Source organism: Lytechinus pictus, chromosome 16, assembly GCF_037042905.1.
Source record: "Lytechinus pictus isolate F3 Inbred chromosome 16, Lp3.0, whole genome shotgun sequence".
Classification (NCBI taxonomy): Eukaryota; Metazoa; Echinodermata; class Echinoidea; order Temnopleuroida; family Toxopneustidae; genus Lytechinus; species Lytechinus pictus.
In genome coordinates, this window is record NC_087260.1 from 28,826,254 (window position 1) to 28,839,809 (window position 13,556).

The window sequence follows — 13,556 nt, forward strand, 5'->3', positions numbered from 1 at the left end:
CATGATCAAGGACAAAGATCATTTAGATCAAGGTCAAAGGTCACATCAGGTCATCATTTAGGTCACAAGATCAAGGTCAAAGATCAATGAAAGATCAATGAACTTTGGCCATGTTGAGGGTATTTGTTGAATTACCATCATAACTTTGAAAGTTTGTGGATTTGACTCATGAAACTGAACATAAGAGTAATCAAGTGTCACTGAGCATCCTGTGCGAGTTTCAGGACTTTATGATTGCTTATGGATCCTTCGTAAAGCGCTTAGAAACAATCGTTAAAAGTGCTATATAAATGCAACATATCATTATATCATTATTATCTAGTTCATAAAACTTAGACATAAGAGTAATGAAGTATCACTGAACCCGGGCACTGAACATCCTGTGCGAGTTTCAGGTCACATATGACCAAGGTCAAAGGTAATTTAGGGTCAATGAACTTTGGTCATGTTGGGGGTATTTGTTGAATCGGCATCATAAATTAGAAAGTTTATGGATCTAGTTCAGTGAAACATAGACATAAGGGCAATCAAGTATAAATGATTGTTTTCCACACATCTTAGATCACATGTTCATGGTCAATGGTCATTTGGGTCAATGGACGTAGTATTTTATTATCATATGAATGTTTTATTTTGTGAATAATCATATAGCTGTTTTCCAAGTCAGCACTGCTGCTATATCGAATCGCGTAATGCAGGCGAGACTGCCAGAGGCGTTTCACTTGTCTAAATTTAATTGCCTTGTTTGAACAATTAATTTGTGCGGAAAGTGCATTTCACTTTAATGCATTACAATAACAAATAACCGAGACAATTATCGCTATCGCGAATTCGCATCGCTCATCAACATGATTTATTTTGAAATTGAGCGGGGATCGAAACCTATATTTAATTAGTAGTGCGAGTGGCTGTGTAAACAATATGGTAAATAGAACAGTTTTTAGTGCAATTGAAGCATGATGCACAAAATTATATTTAAATAAAATCAAAATCAATAATGGTTTTATTAAAAATAACACTGCACAGCATCAAGCAAAAGAATGTGAGAGTGATTGAAGTAAAAATTATTAGCATCAGCAGCCTTAGATGTATGTTGGGAATATGTTTAAAGCCCGGTCAAATATCATACATAATAAGTGTAGTGACGGTCTTTTTTTTCTGCAGCCGTTAGAATTACCCTGACAAAATTTTTATTGCACAATATTGAAATATAATTTAAAAAGTTTGAGGGTTTTGGAGAATCCACCAAGAATTCAAAATATAATATTTTCACTTTGTTGATTCGTGTACATCAAAAGCAAAAGCAGCTTTCCCTTTAAAATTTGGCATCCATCCATATCTAGCGCTCCCTCTCGGCGATGTTTTTTTAACTTTCCTTTGAGGCTCCTGGAGCACTTATTTTACAATTCTAGTGTAAAATTGAGGAACTTATCTTGCAAAACACGTTTTCAATTCAAATCCTCATTATCAGAACTGCATGTATTGGTAGCACAGTGCTTGGCCCTTGGAAGCGGGGATGCTGGGCCTTTGGGGGGGGGGGGGGGGTGCTGCGTATATTATTTCCCATAGGCAGCACCTCTGGAAGGTGTGGAAAAATTGATAAATATAACCCAAATGACCTTCATCTTGTAGTGAAACCCTTTTTTTTATTGCTTTTCAAATTTCTCGGAACCTAAATGACCTTACGTCCATTTGTAGTGATGACCCCTGTTTTTTTGCTTATCAATTTACATCAGCACCCCCACTTAAAAAAAACGTTCCCAGGGCCCTGGAGCTGGGGGTGCTGAAGCACCCCAAGAATTTCCTTGGGGTGCTGCGTGTATTATTCTCCCTAGGCAGCACCCCTGGAATTCTATAGGTGTGAGAAATTTAAATAAAACACAAAAATGCCCCTTTTTTTCCTTTTCAAATTTCTCGGGACCAAAATTACCTTAATTTTTAAGTGAAAGTTTTTTTTTTTTTTTTTTTTTTTTGCTTTGGCAAATTTACATCAGAATCCCCAGTTAAAATATCGTTCCCAGGGCCCTGCCAAACCCCGTGTATTTTTTCCCCTGATCTCTAATCCTGTATATAGGAAGGGTACAACATTGTCATAGGCACCACCAGCTCATGATAGATTCTGAGCTCAAGAACCAGTGACTAAATATATATTTCTTTATTCGCATCGAATATTTTCACAAAATGTTCTCGATGGCATAATGCTAGTCCATGCAGGGGCCTGTTGCAGAAAGAGTTGCGTTTAAAAACAACTAACAATCAATCGAAAGTCACTAACCGTGCATCCCATTGGTTGAAAGTCTTTTTTCGTTTTTTATTACTTAGTTTTGTAGTTGGTTGGGTCTTAGTTTTGTAGTTTTGTCTCGAATACATGGGATATAGGTGGTAGGTATGAAGTGTTTCTCAATAAATGGGTCTGGAGTACAGACTAGGCTGCATACAAATTAATATTACACAGGGTCTTAGTTTTGTAGTTGGTTGGGTCTTAGTTTTGTAGTTTTGAATCAAGTACATATAGGATATAGGTGGTATGTTTGAAGTGTTTCTCAATAACTGGGTCTGGAGTACAGACTAGGCTGCATCCTGTGAGTAAATATTCATATCTGAATGATACGCGCCTTAAAACCCAAGATAACAACAACAACAACAGTATTAAACAGGGTCTTAGTTTTGTAGTTGATTGGGTCTTAGTTTTGTAGTGTTTTTTTGTAGTATATATATGGGGTCTTACTCTTGGGTCTTAGGTCTTAGGTCTTCGTTTTGTAGACACCCCAACATTTATACGAAACAGAATCTCATAATAGTAAATAGTGTAGGAAAAAGGAGAAAAAACACTTAGAATACAAAAAAAAACACGAGTTGAGGGGGGGGGGGTAGATACGGTACAAGTAATACATTGATATCAACTGTGAACTGTGAGAATTAATAATCAATTTTACTATAAAATTTGTATTCTGTTTTCTAAAGGTAGATACATGTATAAATTGTAAATTAGTTATTATTTGGGGAATCTCATTCCATCGTTTGGGACCTACATAACTCAGCTTCGTGACTAGACCTGATAGACCATAAATGAAATTTATTGGAAGAATGGGTATTATGATTATGAACTTGATTATTCATTGAAAAAGATCTGAAAACTACATGGGTAACAACCTATTCTTGCTTATTAATATAATATTAAGTAAGAACAGTTTCTTAAATAAAGGTGCGGATGGTGCTAGGTAATGGGAATTGGTAATTATTCTTAAAAAATTATTTTGAATTTTGAATATTGTGTCCAATTCATATGAGGTTACATTGGTATTGCAATATTTTAAATAAGAGAAAATCATGGAATGGTATAAAGTTATCAGATTTTTATGAAGCAAACTATGCTTAAGTTTGTAAATTAAACCAGTATTCCTACTTATGTAAAACATTTATCATATGGTACTTAAAACTCAAAAGATTATCCAACTCAAAAACACTATTCTCTTAAATTCACAACTTGAATAATATGATAGTTTACAAAATGAAAATCTTGAATTTCAAGATTGTAAATTTGTAAACTATCATACTTTTAATCAAACAGGATATTTTGTTCTTATTTTCTTCCTGTTTGGAATGAAATTCTAACCATAGTTTGTTGATTTGGACCTTGTATTTATAGTCACTTCTCCATGCTACTGCATTCAACCTGTTGTACTGTTATGTTTACAGCTCAGTTTAATATTAATTAGCCTTGTGTAAGTTGTTGTGCCCAGCAACATTTGTTCACCTTACGGTATTAAAAGTGCTTTTATGCCAGCCATAATACCAGTGGTACAGTTATGTATGTGACAGTCAGGTACTTTCAAACTCAAAAGTATGCTGAATGACAATGTTGGCAATTTTTTTTATAAACCTAAATTGGATTTATTTGATTTAAATCAGATTTTTTTTTCAATCTGATTTTTTTAACAAAAAATATTTTTAAAACAAAGCGCAAACATCCAGAATATAACCCTTTACACTGACATCAATTTTAAAATCATACATTTCACCACTAAAATTATTCTTAACTATTTCATAATCAAATCCAGTCAAAATATAATTTATAGAAAATATTAAAGTCATGAAGAGGCTGACATTTTCTGCTGTGTCTAAAGTACATGTAGAGAGCTTCTACTGATTGGTTCAAAGGAACTGTCTTGGTACAGCTAATGCTGCAAAGTTGGTGTTCATTTTCAAAGCTCTTCACATTTAATGAGGATCAGTTTATTTGGAAGAATTCCATGACTCAGAGATTCAAATTCTCCAAAGAGAAACATTTTTTTATATTTTATTTTCAGGCCAAGGATTGAAGATCATAATAGAGAAAACTGCATTTATCTTTTGTTTGTTTCATACTCAAGATGTTCTTTGAGCCACAGTTGGAACTCTTTGACTGTTTCAAAGCATTGGCTTTCAAAGCTTTGACCGACTGTATTTGTTTTTGTTTGTATCAACCTTAAATGAATGGTCCGGGCTGAAAATATTCACATCTAAATAAATGAATAGAGTAAAATGATAAAAATTTCATAAAAATTTGATGACACTAAAAAAAATAACGAAGTTATTGTATTTTAAAGTTTATCAGTATTTTGTGGAAACAGTTATATTTACATCGTCATGAATATTCATTAGGTGGGTTGATGATGTCACATCCCCTCTTTCCTTTTTCTTATAACATGAAATCATAATTGTTTCATTTTTTCATACATGTGTAAATAATGTGTCTCCATTATGATGAAATAAGTTGCGGCAATAAATAACTAATGTACTTAATTAGTTGCCAATTCAATTATTTTAGTTATTGGTAAAATTCTTATTTAATAAACCTAATTTCATATAAAAAACAAAATAACAAGTGGAGATATGCCATCATCAGCCCAACTAATGGATATTCATGAAAACATGCCTAGAAATGTTTCACCGGAATAATGGAAAAGAAATCTTTAAAATTCAATAACTTTGTTATTTGTTATCCGATTTTGATCAAATTTCAGCATTTTGCTCTGTGAATTTTACTCTATTTATTGATACATGTATATAAATTTCTCCAGCCTGGACCATCCCTTTAAGTTTTTCTTTGAGCCTTAGTTGGAACTATTTGACTGTTTTCAAAGTATTGGCTTGCAAAGTTTTGACAAAGTTGCAAGTTGATTTAAATGATTTCTTTTACAATAAACTGGAATACTAGTATTTGGCAGTTGTTAGCAGTTTTGCTAAAAAATAAGAAGACGGGTTCCCTTTTACCATGTTTACTACTGTGTCGGCCTATTTATTTGAATACAGGGACATGTAAAGGAATATAAATGTTAAACTATGGGTGTAATGGGTCATCAGGGACGTTGCAGATTTTTACTTTTATTGTACTCAATTCAATGCATTCACTTAAAATGTACAAACATAAATCCTTTTGGCAAAGGGCACTAAAATGTATAGTTGTTATGATTTAGTCATGTTACTGCCCTTTGCCAAGAACATTCATACATTTTTAAAATATAAATGTACATGTGTTAATTACTGAACCTTTTTCAGTGAACTGGCTGAATGAAGCACAATCCTATTTAGAATGTCTGAACAGGCTTTTTCTAGTAGGTATCCATCCTGGCAAAAATCTATGTTGAGATTAAGCCTTATAAATTCAGAGTTCCTTTACTTTACTTTCTTGAAAACTGTCCTCTAAAACACTTTTGAATTTTGACATAAAGAACTTTGTTTTACTATCAACAAAGTCCACTCATACATCCAAGTGGAGTAGGGGTCGCATATAGGCTACATGAACATCTTTGGTTTAGCAATATCGAGAAATGTATACTGACGATTTTCATGGTGTCTTGGAAAAAAGTTAATTTTCCATAAAAATTATAGATGGTCGTGCAAATTTTGAATGTTCATCTGCAATGAAAACGTATAAATTTATTCACTAGACACTTTAGGTATTAATATATTTTTTTGAATGGTTACAATTTTTTCTGAATTTTTTTTAGTGCATCTCTTTATATCGGGTTTTTTTTTTTCAAATTTAAATCAGCACCCCCAGTCAAAAAATCGTTCCCAGAGCCCTGGCACAGTGGCGTACAGATGACCCCCCCCCAAAAAAAAAAAAAGAGGAAAGGAAAGAAAAGGAAAAAAAAAGGTAAGAGAGATGTGTGAAATGTATCATATTTTCTGAATCTCATATCAAAATCTATCACAAAATTTGATTTTGTAATGGTCGAAATGTGTAAATTTTACGCGATACGCCATTTCTAGCCTCCTCCAATTTTTGTCTTATTACGCCACTATTGGAGCATAGACATTCATAATCTCGTAATCAATGTTATTGGAATAGTGGCATATACGCTTTTCAGGGGATTTACCAAATGAAAGATAAAGAAGGCTTGAACGTCATTATCATAAACTTTTTTTTTTTTTTCAGAGGTGATACCTTCTTACTCATTATTCATTTCATGACGGAAAATGATAATGAGGAACAGAAGAAATAATCTCGTTGTGTTCGGATTCATGATGATTATATCCATATTAGTAATCATCTCTGTAGATCAGACACATAGGATAGGCTTTGGAGATTACCATCCGGCTCGCGGGTACAATTTCTCGACTATCCGACGAAGGTAAGAAAACCGATTATAACCATTATACAGTAAATAATAATTATATTTTGTGAAGTCTATTTTTTGAAAACTATGTATTTCCGTTTGAGGTAATGATGTATATATAGATGAAGGTATCTAGTAGTAGTGGTGGTGGTGGTGAAGTAGTTATAGTCGCAGTGAGTTTTGTATCTAATCAAGCCCCCAACAAACCGAAGCAACACCAATTAATAAATATAATAATAATAATGATGATGATGATGACAATGATGTTGATAATAATGAATGATCAATGATATTAATAATGATGATAACGATGATGATGATAATGATAAAACTGAATGATTATGATGGTTTTGAAAATAAAGGTCAAACTTTGAACAGGGCAACTTCCCTGCATTGAATATTCCAAACTGAATGATAACAAGTATAGAAATATCCAAAAACTTAGGATGACAAATACATCACAGCCAAATACAGTATATACACATGCAGATCCAGATTAACCGAAATGTTCCTTCTTTTAGAATGTTTTAAGTCTAAATGATATTCCGTTCTGCTTACGCAAACGTAACTTAAATGTCAAGTCCACTCCAGGAAAATGTTGACTTGAATAAATAGAGAAATCAAACTAGCATAGTGCTGAAAATTTCATCAAAATCGGATGTAAAATAAGAAAGTTACGACATTTTAAAGTTTCGCTTATTTTTCACAAAACAGTGATAAGCACAACTAGGTGAGTCAGTCGATGATGTCCATCAATCACTATTTCCTTTGGTTTTTATTGTTTGAATTATACCACATATTTCATTTTTTATAGATTTGAAAATAAGGACCAACCTGACTAAACCATATAGTATTAAACATGCTAGTTCCACATGTTCAGGGAGGAATTATTCGTTGTATCACTTGACAATGAGGAGAAAATTAGAATATTTCATATTTCATTTAATAAAATACAAAAGAAATAGTGAGTGGATGACGTCATAGTCTCCTCATTTGCATACCAGCCAGGATGTGCATATAACTGTTTTGTGAAATTAAGCGAAACTTTAAAATATCATAACTTTCTTATTTTACATCCGATTTTGATGAAATTTTCAGTGTTATGCTTGTTGGATTTTTCTCTTTTTATTCAAATCAACTTTTTGTTGGGGTGGACTTGTTCTTTAAGGGGTAATGGTTGATCAGTTTCGTTTCCTCATTGAAGTATTACAGCGTTTTGGGAAGCATTCTCATTTAGCGTAAAATCCCTTAATCACAATCATAAAACCGAAACTAATTCCCTTTAATTTTCTCCTCATTCTCCGATGTAAAGGCTTTTGGGACCACGTTCGTCATCATCTACTCGGCCAATTTCGCATTGTGACGTCATCAAGCATGTTGTGTACATCAAGACACATAAGACTGGTTCCACCACGCTAGAAACTTTATTCAACCGGTTTGGATTCTATCATAATTCATCATTTATCTTCAATAAACATGGAGCTCTTGGCCATTTCGAGTACGTTTGCATAATTATGAAAAGTTTGTTTATTTTTCGGATTTTCCCCAGAATTCTTGTTCACTCTCTCACTTTTTTTGGCCAAGTATAGCCGGCATCTGTATGACTGGTATTTTTTTTTCTCTTTTTTTTTCGCTTTCCACCTTGGCTGCCTGCGACCCTCAACAATTTTGCAAAAGAAATTGAAATATATCCATGAGCACAATTTTTTGTGATCAGAAAGCAAAATCAAAGAGTTAAGGAGGAGAGGAATCGTGGGAAAATTTTTCCAGTCCTTTTCTGATTTTACATTTTCATCAGGAAACTGATATTGAATAAATCAATCCTACGCATATTATGGTCCCTATCTATCAATGATTGCCTAACTGCAAGACTGCATTCATTATGCATTACTTTGGAATAAGTCGATTTTTTTTCTAGTGCACATTCTTCAGTAATATGGATCTTACCTGAAGAGATTTAATAATTTAACCAATATTATACCATGTCTAGAGTGAAGACTAGATGCCAAAATCTGTGTCAGCCAGCCACACTTCATAGTGAATCTAGTCTCACTAATTCAGACTCTGCATTATGTACTATTCGAATTGCGATCACCAAGGGTCTGTGCAGAGATAGGCCTACCAACCATATTAATCTGTTTTTGTCCTTTTAACTACACTCCTCCACGTATAGATTATTTACAATTATGAATAATAATGTTCGTCAGAATACATAAAAGTTATTAATGGGAAATTCTTAACTGCATTGATTTGATCCTACAGATCAATGGACCTACGGAAAGATGACGTCATCAATCATTTGCTACCACCCTTGGGTGTTGAAGAAGGAGATTACGATATGTATAGGAATTACGACACAAGTACGATTCACGTGCGATTTTACCGCGATGTCTTAGATCGGTTTATGGCCAATGATACGCGTTATGTTTCTAGTGTTCGCAAACCTGCCGACCAATGGGAGTCTGCTTTTAACCAATTTGGGTTTAGAAACGTCATTGCAAAGCTGGCCGATGCTAATAACCACACGATCATTGTTAATGGCTCACTCAAATTACCCTTTGATAAAAATAATTCCACGCTCGATGCAATAAACGAATTCCTTCGACAGCCAGAAAAATACATTGATGCGCTGAAAAAGTGGGGGAATGTTATTTGGCATTTCTCGCACAACGACCAAACCTTTGATCTTTGTACTGATCTCGAATCGACGCAGCTTGACAACGAAACGCTTGTTAACCGGACACTCGATCGACTAGTCGACGAACTGGACTTCGTTATCGTAAACGAATACTTCGATGAATCTTTGCTGGTGATGAAGAAAGCATTTTGCTGGGATTTTACCGATATCCTGTACGTTCCACAGAATAAGCGAGTAGTAAAAGACTTGTTGCCGGAGGCCACCCGGGCTAAAATCCGCGCGTTTAACCGAGCAGATACACTCCTTCATCAGCGTTTCAATGAATCTCTGTGGAAAAAGATTGAGGCTTACGGACCGGATTTCAAGAAAGACATGGACCATTTCAGGCAAATGTTGGTTGATGTCAAATCAGAGTGTTCGGACGAAGGAGAAACCATCCATAAGGGTCATTTTTATAAAATACTAAATATTAGACCAAAGGCGAATTCGACCTTGTTTTGTCACTTGTTGGCAGAAAACATTGGTGGCTCATTCAACAGAGTCTATCAGAGACAGAAGAACCAGAATCTTAAGCAGAGTATAGGATAGAGCATGGGCGTTAATCGATGGGTGGAGAGGGTTTATTTCCAATTCGTCCAATGCCAATTCGTCCAATTGCCAACTCGTCTACTATCATTTGGTCTACAATCAGTTCGTCCACTATCCACATGGTATAATTGCCAATTCGTCCACTCACCATAACGTCTAATAACCAGTTGGTCCCATAGCCATTTAGTCCATATACCAATTGGTCTAATTGGACTAAGTGTTAATTGTGCAAAATTAATGAAAATGGAATGTACATTAAACCAACTGGTTATGAGACGAAATGGTCATAGAAAAAATGGTGATTAAACGAATTGATGATTGGACCAAATGGTTATTGGACAAATGGTTGTTAGACGAAATGTTGATGGACGGAACGGCATTAGACTAAATGAAAGTAGACCATGTGGTGGATGAGTTGGACTCAAGTTGACGAATTGGCAATTTACGGGTGGAGAGGGGGGGGGGGGGTAGGGGCCGGATAGTTCCCTCATGAATTTTTAGGAGGAGGACATCCTATGAATGTGCCGTACCTCAATTGTATCCTCTTAATCATAATGATAACAATACTAATATGCAACATTTACCTAGCGCTAATTAGTATAAACGTTGTTTACAATTACCCCGGCTTTAGCACAACCGGGGTGAGCCACTGCAATGAGCTCTTAATGAGCCACTGCAAACAGTCAATAAGGTGCCTTTCCAGATCAGTATATCAAAACTTTCATCTCGGATCTTGTTCACGATTATAAAACTGCTCAGAATACTCAATTTTTAGGTCTAAAAACATGAAATAAAACATAATAGCAGGGGCCGCGGAAGCGGGGGGCTGGGGGGCTTCAGCCCCCCCCCCCACTTTTTTCCAAAACCGTGTACAAAAACGTAAAAATGACCATAGGATTGTGATTTTTTGCATGGTGCAGCCCCCCCCCCCCCACTTTGAAAACCGTTCCGCGGCCCCTGAATAGAGCTAGCACTTCTATAGCTCGCATTAGGAGTTATCTAATCTCGTTTGTAAGATTGAACTTCAGTCTTTAGTCAGGACAATCAACAATAAAAATCAAGTTTTTGCAGGCGATCGGGGAAAATTTGGATGAATTATTGGCCCGCCCCACCCCTTTTTCCACCCCTGTCATGTCCATTGAATTTACACTTTTTATTTTTTTTGTCTCTTCAATGAATATCCGTCCCATAACACAACGGAAAACGTCAATATCCAGAATGCATATTTTGTTTTAAAAATTCTGATTATTAGGAATATTCGTACATCCATCATTGTCGAGTGTGCTCACCTTTGTGTACAAAACTTGAGAACATTAAATATTTCATGTAGGAAAAAAATTATGACAATGATGGATTTCGGATGTGTTTAAATGTCAAGTCCATCCCAGAAAAAAGTTTATTTGAATGAATAGAGAGATATCAAACTAGCATAAACGCTGAAAATTTCATCAAAATTGGATGTAAAAAAAGAAAGTTATGACATTTTGAAGTTTTGCTTATTTTTCACAAAACAGTGTATGCACAAATCAGTGACATGCAAATGAGACAGACGATGATGTCCTTCACTATTTCTTTTGTTTTTTATTGTTTGAATTTACAATATTTCAGATTTGACAATAAGGTCCAACTTGACTGAACCATATAGTATCAAACAATGCTAATTCCACATGTTCAGTGAGGATTCACTTGACAATGAGGAGAAAATTATAATATTTTTTATTTCATGTAATAAAATACAAAAGAAATAGTGAATTAATTACGTCATCAGTCTCCTCTTTGCATATATCAACCACTGTGCATATAACTGTTTTGTGAAATTAAGCGAAACTTTAAAATGTCATAACTTTCTTATTTTACATCCGATTTTGATGAAAATTTCAGAGTAATGCTTGTTGGATTTTTCTCTTTCTATTCGAATCAACTTCATTGTACTAAAAACCAACCGACATGAGACTTTTGATTGCCTGTCAAAGCAACAGTCAAATCGGGCAAGCTGGTATTCATTTACCTATACATCGCATGCTATTAGTCTCCCATCACTGTTTATTCTCCTCACTTCTTTTTTTTACCTCCTCTCTATTTCGTTCATTCTGAAATTGTAGGGATGCCCTTTTCATTACAAAATGGACACCATGCTTGGTTGTTTTCCAAGGACGCGCTTACTGTGAAAAAAAAGAAAAGGAACGAGAGAGTTTATTTTCTGAATATTATGTCCAAAATATCTCACAAAATTGGATTTTTCTAACGAAAATGTCGAAATTTGTACTCACTCGCTCGTATCTTTTTATGAATTTTGCCCGATACGCCTTATCTGCCCCCTCTATTATGTGTGTGTTTGTTTGTGGGTGCGGGTGTGTTGTGTGTATTTCGTTCTTTGACTGTGCAGTGAGCGCTTGGAGGCAGCTCGAGCTAAAGTTGTGGGCCACTTATAGGTTTCCCCCGTTTCCCCGGCCAATTACGACAGGATATCATTTCATTTAGATTATTTAGCATTCAAATTCCGGCAGATTTTGCTCCATCGTTTTTTAGTGTTTAAATTTCACAATTTTTATGTTCGTTTCTATTTTTTTTATCTTTGGAAAAAGGCGAAATTATCATTCAAATTAGCATTCATTTGATTCGGTTTGGCAATATAACAACAGTCATTCGCAAAATATGAGAAGAAGGAATTATGTGTTGAATCACGGATGCATTCTCACCTGGGAAGCGGGGGTGCTGTATATTTATTTACCATAATTTATGTAGCACCCCCTGGAAATTAGGTTGACGTGCAAGCAAAAAAAAAAAGTAGGTAAGGTTATTGGGATTTAGGAGCAATAAACTTTTTGGGGGGTAATTTTTTCTTCTTATTTTTCTGACAACACCATGAACAAACAGCACCCTAATCTAAAAGTCGTTTCCAGTGCCCTGTACTTTATTTGTATATTTGAGGACGTGTGTCTCATTTTCATCTCTATTTAATTTTTGTCGAAACATTGTTTTTTCTTTATGAAGTTTTTTGTCTCTCATCTGTTTCATCCGTCGATTTCCCGGCCCATCAAACACCCTGTACAAATACGTCTGGGATTGGTTGGGCCATGCACTGGGTGCACTGAACTATCAAGCGATGTCGATCAACATCATAGCGTTCACGAGGTGCCACGATTGCTAGTTTGATAAAACTTTATAAAATACAACCTGCTCTGACGATTTTATATTGGGATCTATCAGCTTAATGCTCACGAGTCTTTTCGACGCTCATATAGCTATTTCATTATACAGTGCGTATCAAAAAAAAAAGTTTACACTTTGAAAAAGCCCTAGGAATTAAAAAATATACAACATGTGGGTAATTTTTTCACATATAATCTTGGGTTTGGGTCTCATCTATCCAATGAAAGTAAAAGTTTTGACAGAATGTTACACTTGAGTGAGCACTGTCCATTTTTGTAAAGCTCGCAGAAATCTGTTTGCGCAGAAATGCTCGTTTTAACGCTGTGTCAAGGGGAAAGGGCGAAATCAAACTTACCCTGCGAAACATTTCTCATACATTTCCCTTGCACTTTTAGTCAATTGAAATAAAACGGATACATTCAAGCAATTTGTAACAATTTTGCCACCCAAATTGAAATTTCTTCACTTAGTAAGCACAACCTTTACCTTTTTTGTGCCAGCTGGATCTGAGGACATAACTGAATATGAACAAAAATTTATATCAGACATCTCCAACAATTGAAAATAGAACG

General features: G+C 35.0%; 1 protein-coding gene across 1 annotated transcript; it reads left to right on the plus strand.

The window, feature by feature from the left end:
- The first annotated feature begins 6,513 nt into the window (after positions 1 to 6,513).
- On the plus strand, positions 6,514 to 9,958 carry LOC129279259 (galactosylceramide sulfotransferase-like). The gene is made up of 3 exons (XM_054915354.2): positions 6,514 to 6,620; positions 7,918 to 8,103; positions 8,868 to 9,958. The coding sequence occupies exons 1-3, from the start codon at positions 6,514 to 6,516 to the stop codon at positions 9,829 to 9,831; spliced, it is 1,257 nt and encodes a 418-aa protein (XP_054771329.2). The 3' UTR covers positions 9,832 to 9,958.
- The last annotated feature ends 3,598 nt before the right edge of the window (positions 9,959 to 13,556 follow it).